The sequence below is a fragment of the Peromyscus eremicus genome, chromosome 4 (assembly GCF_949786415.1).
Source record: "Peromyscus eremicus chromosome 4, PerEre_H2_v1, whole genome shotgun sequence".
Lineage (NCBI taxonomy): Eukaryota > Metazoa > Chordata > Mammalia > Rodentia > Cricetidae > Peromyscus > Peromyscus eremicus.
This window is the reverse complement of record NC_081419.1, coordinates 65474731-65482204: the sequence shown is the minus strand read 5'-3', so window position 1 is coordinate 65482204 and position 7474 is coordinate 65474731. Positions and strand designations below refer to the sequence as shown.

General features: G+C 33.8%; 1 protein-coding gene across 1 annotated transcript; it reads left to right on the top strand.

The window, feature by feature from the left end:
- Positions 1–5164: 5164 nt before the first annotated feature.
- On the top strand, positions 5165–6109 carry LOC131908335 (olfactory receptor 4C15-like). The gene has a single exon (XM_059259389.1). The coding sequence runs from the start codon at positions 5165–5167 to the stop codon at positions 6107–6109; it is 945 nt and encodes a 314-aa protein (XP_059115372.1).
- The last annotated feature ends 1365 nt before the right edge of the window (positions 6110–7474 follow it).

Here is a 7474-nt window from a genome sequence, read left to right as displayed (position 1 = left end):
AATGGATTTTAATATTTAATTTTATTGCCCATGACCATCTAAAACACACCTGTTTTTTTATCCAGTCTGACTTTTTTTCATCCCAGGACTGAAAGTCAAATTTAAGACATTTTTATAGATAATACTTAGTAAAATACAAATTCACGTTAATGTTTTAGGTAATTTTAAAGCTTCACTTAAATTTGTTTCAGGTATTTCAAATATTCTGATGAGACTAAAGTATTCACATCTAATCAAACTAAGTTTAATTATATGATCTCAGTTTTGTTAACCATTTTCTTTCTTTGCCTTGGCACATATCACTCATATTGACTGAATTTTCTCTAGAGAATAAATCTTTGTTTTTTTTTTTTTTTTAAATTTAAAAAACCTATTTCAATGTAACCAAATACATGTGATAATATGTGGGAAGATGCCTAAATTTATTTGAATTAAATTAAAAATAATTTAAAATTTTGGTATATGTTTCTTTCAGTAAATAATTCCAATATACCATACCAACATATGACAGCATAAATGTAACATGGCATATTCAATACCAGTGAAACAAACTCTGTGAATAAGGGCATTGGCCCAGGGTTCAGGAGGTCTGGTCTTTATTTTGTCTTGGCAGATGATGTTCTGATAATCTGATTCAGTTTTCCATATTATAATATGATCTATCTATCTATATATATATATATATATATATATATATATATATATCTGTTTTTTTCTGTAGATTTAATACAAATGGATGAGTTTTACAACTCTGGATATCAAGAATTTGACAATTTTCATTATCAACATGATAATATAATACAATGATTAATGTGAAAAATGACTGCTTTTAGGTGCTATAACTGTATCTGGCATGATGTGCTGTCATAGTAATAGAGGTTATAACTGAAGCTCATGTCTGAAAATATTTCAATATAACAATGAAGTATGAGCTGGTAGATAAATTATTATAATTAAAAAATTCTAAATCACAGAGTTACACAACTAGATGTTTAATTTAAATATTTAATTTCCAGACTCCTCATAAATATTCTTAGTTCATTTGTCATTAAATATTGAAGTTCATTAGTAGTTGACTGTTATGAACTCTTTTTTGCATACTGAATCATCTTCAGCTGGCCTCAAGGAAAAATTAATTAAATGTGAATGCTACCGATGTTATCTAACATTCAGAGAAGTATTTGGTTTTTTTTTTTTGGCATGGTTTTCTACAAACAATAGAATCAAACAGTTTAATCCTATAGGTTATTTTAGTTATGATGCCCAGATGCTTTTCTATATGAGGTCTTAAAACTAAGTAGAATAAAATATTTAATAATGAACAAATCAAATGTCTTTCCTTGTAGGGTCTTTTCTGAAAGATTCCAGTGAGCTAAGCAGATGTTTTCTCTGATGCTTCAGGCTCAGTGCTGTGTTGCTCTAACATGACACTGACAAGCAATATCCACTCTGTGTGAAAAGAGAAAAATTAACTGCCAAAATTTTACATTTAGTGTCAAACCCAATGAATCTTCAAAATCAGTTTCTGGGATTAAAACAACATTTTGACCAGTCAGCAAATATTTCCACATGTAAATATACATTTTATTTTTTGATCAACATTCAGCTGTCCCAGAAATTTGTGTTTCTTTTGGATGGATATAATCATGTTTAAGATTGAAATGCAGAAGTTAAAAGAAAAGAAAAAAAATTCTCTGATTCTTTGAGGACATAGAAATTTATATACAAGCAAGGAAGTAACACCTCCCCCCCATTATGTCTTAGAAAATCATGATGATTAAAAGTTTCCAAGCTCTGGGATGGGTGGGGCTACATGCCCTCAAATCCCATGGAAAATTCTTTAAATTCCAGTTGCAAATCAAGAAGAAAACGTTTATTTCTTTGGTTTCTCCTTGATAACCTGCTGTAGACAGCACATAAGGGGCAGTGATTTGCCGAAGATGCTCCTGCTTCAAGATGAGAGAAAAAATTAGAAGGAGCCTCAGAGTTTGAGCAGACAATGAGCAAACCTACTCCGTGTAAAACAGGAGAGGGTCATCACTAGAACTGTTAAAGAATTGATTGACATAAGTGAGATTTATAATTCTTTTAATTCATTTTCAGAAGGGATTCATAATTAGGCTGCAGTGTTTAGACTGTGGCTGCTATAATCTGTGATAAGAGAAGCAGGTAAAATGATATACATGAAACCTGCAGGTCCAATAAAAAAGCAGGTATTTAGAAATAAGCAAAATTTGAAATGGGTTGCAAAGCAGCAATTCTTATAGGTTTAATGAAATTAATACTATATTTAAATTATGTTTATAAATTAAGTCCAAACCAATTAGGAACACAACAGTCATGTATTTTGTTTTACCTCTGCAACAGAATTATTTTTAAATATATTTAGATGCTAAACATTTCCCCTTTTTTAAGATTGAACAGGGAATTTATAGGGAATGTCTCCAGAATTCCGATGAAGCTGTCCTCTTTCTACTTACTAATGTATGACATGAATTTTCCCATATCTGCAATCACACAGCAGCCAACGTCATAAGAGTGGACACTAAGGTAAGAAGAATTGACACAAGTCAGAATGGAGTATTCCTAGTTAAATATACCCACATAAATAGGTTTGATGTTTGTGAACAATGCTAGGTTCCTGCCTTAGAATGCTCAGGAAAACTGAACTTCTGGACTCCTGCACTATTTTGGTGCTGGCCATGGCTTAGCATTTCCTTTAAATCAGATGAATTAGAAGACACAAGGAGAGACTTCAGGTATCTTCTGGAATGACTCAGTGGAAACATGGAAGTGGTATTAAATACCATCTCATTCTAGAAATAGCAAGATTATGATAACTGAAGCATTTGGTGCAGTCACCAGACCATCAGTGATAGTCAAGAGAAGGCACTGAAATCTGAAGGGTTGTAGTTCTCAGACTGTCATGTAAAAGAACGTTCTTACCTACATGGGTGAGGAATAAATGTTTGATTCATATAAACATGTATCTATGCTTGTTGTAGGCAGCTCTCTTTTATCAGGAGCTGTAATGCACCATCTTCCATTATATTGTTTCCTTATCTCATTTCACCTTTATAGTAAGGTTTTAGGGCTGAGGTTATTAATATAAATGTTCCAAACATGTTTATACTTTCAGAATTATTATTCATATGCTTTAAAAATAATTCAATGAATGAACCACTTGTGTTGCAATTTACAAGTTACAGTTGAAGATAGTATAATTTTTAAAAAACATATTCTATTTTCATGCTAATTAAATTTTTACTTTTATGTAATGCTGCTTAAAAATCATGCTGACATCAATATTTTCTATCATCATTGATACATGCTTTGCAAAATGTGGGTACAGTAACTGTCTGGTAGACTTTTACAGGTCTCTGAGCTTGATCTGTGTTACTTTCTCCATTTTTTGTCAAAGTATACAGAAGTACCATAGTTTATTCAGTGGCAATGGCTACTATATAGGAAAGCTGGCATTTCTCAGTATTTGATAGTAGAAATGAAATATTTTTTAAATTAACTTTTTTTTGAATAATTTTATTGAGTAAACTTTCCAAGGGCAAATGTGATAAGAATTATTCAATAAATATAAATTTTATTTTCCATTAACTGTCCCAGTCAGTTTGATCTTTTGATACAATGAATGTATCTAGAGTGGGAGGTCTGAGGGCAGTCATACATTTATCTGTGGGTGAAGGACAGATGTTTGGGTTTTTGTTAGTGATTATGCTGGTTTAGTAAAGTAGTCTTCACTCCTTTAACTTCAGGGAAACTTATCTTTTCAAATGACAAGACCACTAGAGAAAACCACAGCTAATGAAACTGCAGGGAGAAATGTAATTATATTAGAATATCAAAAATTAATGTGTAATTCAGTTTAAAATATATGTATTTCATAACTGTGACTGTCCAAATTATTTTTAAAGTATTTTTAATTATATAAGAAAACCAGTAAATTTTTAAACACTGTTGATGATAAATAGTACATCTGAAATTAGGAGCAGAATCTCCTCCTTCTTACAATGGGTTATGTTGTCACCTCTCAACACTGTCTTCTCCTGATATTCTGACTGCATTTATGATATTGTTTTCCTATACTCTTAAGATCCAATTGAGAGACATTCTTATCATGTTCAAACACAGAAATGTCATGAGAGGTTTTGAGAGAATTTAGAACATTAAGAAATTTGCTCCAAGCCACAGAACAAATAGCAAATCCTGTGTTGGGCAGGTCTACAAGAGTCAGGAGCTGGTTTTGTGACTCATTTCTCCCCATTCTCTTTCCTGCTTTAGCCCTAGGCTGGGCTAGCCAGACCCTGGGTATAGTATCCTTGATGATCCACAGGTATTGAATGACTCCATGATCATTTCAAGTTTGCTTTATTCTCTTGTTACTAGGTGATAATTTGTAAAAGTTTTTTGGATTCATAGTGCAAAAACCCAGGAGAAATAACTCAGAGAAGCCAGCACTGAAACTAATGTACATTTTACACATTTGTTAGTTTTATCCATAGCTAAATCATTTCTGTTAAGGGCAAGTAGAATTCAAAACAAGGATTATTTCTAACTTATACAGTAAATAATATTCTTTTGTTTACCTATTTTCAACAAACAGGTGTGAATATGTACATATCTTCACAAACATGTACTTCTTGACTGACACATGTCTGTAATGTGTGTAAGGACAACTCAGTCATCATTTCCTCTTTGCCCACTGATGGAGATGAATGGAAAGTCTTTCTGTGTGTAATACATTTTAATATATCACTTAATAACTAAGTTTGATAATGGCACAGTTACCATAGGAAACATTGTTACACTTTAAAGTCTAATGTATCATCATAGTCTTAGGAGCTAAGCACACATTTTTACCTGGACATTTCTTCTTTACCCCATGTAGCTGTTTCCTGTTCTGTGTTTGGAGAGCTCTACATTTAAATACTGAATAATTTATCTCTGCCTCAACTGGCTAATTTTCAACTATCACCCTGAAAATTATTCTGGATTTTTTTTTGTATTCTTAATGAAATAAAAGCACTGAAAGAAATTTTGGAATTGGCCTTAATAATCATTGGTGTGGACAAAACTGTATCATGGATTGAAGAAAATGTTTATCATCATTCCCAAATTACATGCTCTCTATTGAGCATTCCCCCTTTCCATGGAAACTACTCAAAACCAGAGTTTTGTAACTGAATTTGTTTTTCTGGGACTTTCACAGAATCCAAATATTCAAAAACTGATATTTATCATAAGTTTATGTGTTTACATCACAACTGTCGGGAGCAACATGATGATTGTGGTGACCATTGTCTGCAGCCCTACACTGCTGGGTGCACCCATGTATTTCTTCCTTGTTTTCCTGTCTTTAGTGGATGCAAGCTTCTCCTCTGCCATGACACCCAAAATGATTGTGGATTCTCTATATGAGAGAAAAACCATCTCCTTTGAAGGGTGCATGATACAACTTTATGCTGGACACTTGCTTGGTGGGTCCGAGATGATTGTTCTGACAGCCATGGCCTATGACCGCTATGTGGCCATTTGTAAGCCCTTACACTACTCTTCTATTATGACCAGGAGGATCTGTGGCACTCTGGTGGGGGTGGCCTGGGCAGGAGGATTCTTACATTCTACTGTACAAATTATCTTCACTTTGCAGCTTCCCTTCTGTGGACCCAATGTCATCGACCACTTCATGTGTGACTTGTTCCCGTTACTGGAGCTTGCCTGCACTGACACACACATCTTTGGCCTTTTGGTAGTTGCCAACAGTGGGTTTATTTGCATCCTTGTCTTTTTCTTGTTGCTTGTCTCTTATGTTTTTATTTTTCTCTCTCTGAGATTCCACAGTCCAGAAGGGCGATGGAAAGCTCTGTCTACTTGTGGGTCCCATATTGCTGTGGTGGTTTTATTCTTTGTCCCATGTATATTTATATATGCAAGGCCTCACACTGCCTCCTCCTTTGACAAAATGGTAGCATTATTTTACACTATGCTATCTCCCTTGCTTAATCCTATGATTTATACATTTAGGAATAAGGACATGAAAAATGCCATGTGGAAACTATGGAACAGACTGATAATGGTTTCAGATAAAAAGTAAAAAATGTTACATTTTATCAAAATTGATATAAAGAGTAAAAAATATCAAAATTATTGCAGACAAAAACTAGAGTATGCTTGTTACCTTTAATGAGTTAAGGCAATTCTCCAGAATTGGCATAATTTTGTGGGTTAGAGAATGTTGTTTTTCCTTCTATATTGGGTATATTCCTTGAGCTGCAAATAACCATATGTAAATTAAATTCAATTGGATTTTATACTTAGGATCTACTAATAAAAAAGAACTTAATCAAAATTATTATGTTACAATGTTGGCTATTAATTCCAGCTTAAAAATTCTGAAAGAAGTTCAATATGTCATAGGCATTTGTATAAAAGTTTGTTCAATCTATATAAAGAGAAAGAAATAAATTTATGATTGTGATCTCAATAACAGCCTGAATTTAGGAAGGTCAGAAGGAATGTCTTTATAGAACTACTGTTGGTGTCTATCTCTTGTGACTCCATTATTCCACTAAAGCTTTTTGCCATTTGCTATAGAATTTGAGTCCCTTCTTTACAACTACATGCTTTCTTTTTTGGTTTAGATTGCATTTTATGGCAATTAGCCTAGGAAAAGAGATTGAAAGTGCCCATAAGTGTTTGTCAGTGAATGTCTCATATGAAAACTAACCCAAAAGAATTCTAGACATCCTTTAGACTTGAAACAATTGTACTGTTGTTATATTTCAAATTCCCCTAGCACCAAGCTTAGTGAAACAGTAAACAGAACAGACTGAATATTCTGAAAATAACTAAATCATTTTGTTCTTTCCTTAGTCTTTCATATTTTCATAGCCATGGCCTATGATCAATATATGGCAATTTTTAAGTCCTCAATTACTCTTCCATCATGAACTGGGGACTATAATGAGGGTATTCTGGTCTTAGGCTGCTGTGGGATGGTCTGTACGTCAAGTGTGTTGCTGATTGGTCAGTAAATAAATCACTGATTGGCCATTGGCTAGGCAGGAAGTATAGGCGGGACAAGGAGAAGAATTCTGGGAAGTGGAAGGCTGAGTCAGGGACACTGCCAGCCGCCATCAGGACAAGGAAGATGTAAGGTACCAGTAAGCCATGAGCCATGTGGCAAAGTAAAGATTAATAGAAATGGGCTAAATATAAGAGTAAGAGCTAGACAATAACAGGCCTGAGCTAATGGCCAAGCAGTTTAAATAATGTAAGAGTCTGTATGTTTATTTTATAAATGGGCTCTGGAACTGGCGGGACTTGGTGGCGGGAGCTGGAGAGAAATTCTCCAGCCTGAGAGAGATTTGCCCTGACCGTGGGCCAGGCAGGAAAACTCTAGCTACATTAGGCTTCTTGTATTCCATCATTCATATACTTATTACTTTGTTGTTCTTCT

Bases quoted from the DNA above. Each gene is read 5' to 3' on its own strand.
- LOC131908335 (XM_059259389.1), top strand. From the start codon at position 5,165: ATGGAAACTACTCAAAACCAGAGTTTTGTAACTGAATTTGTTTTTCTG.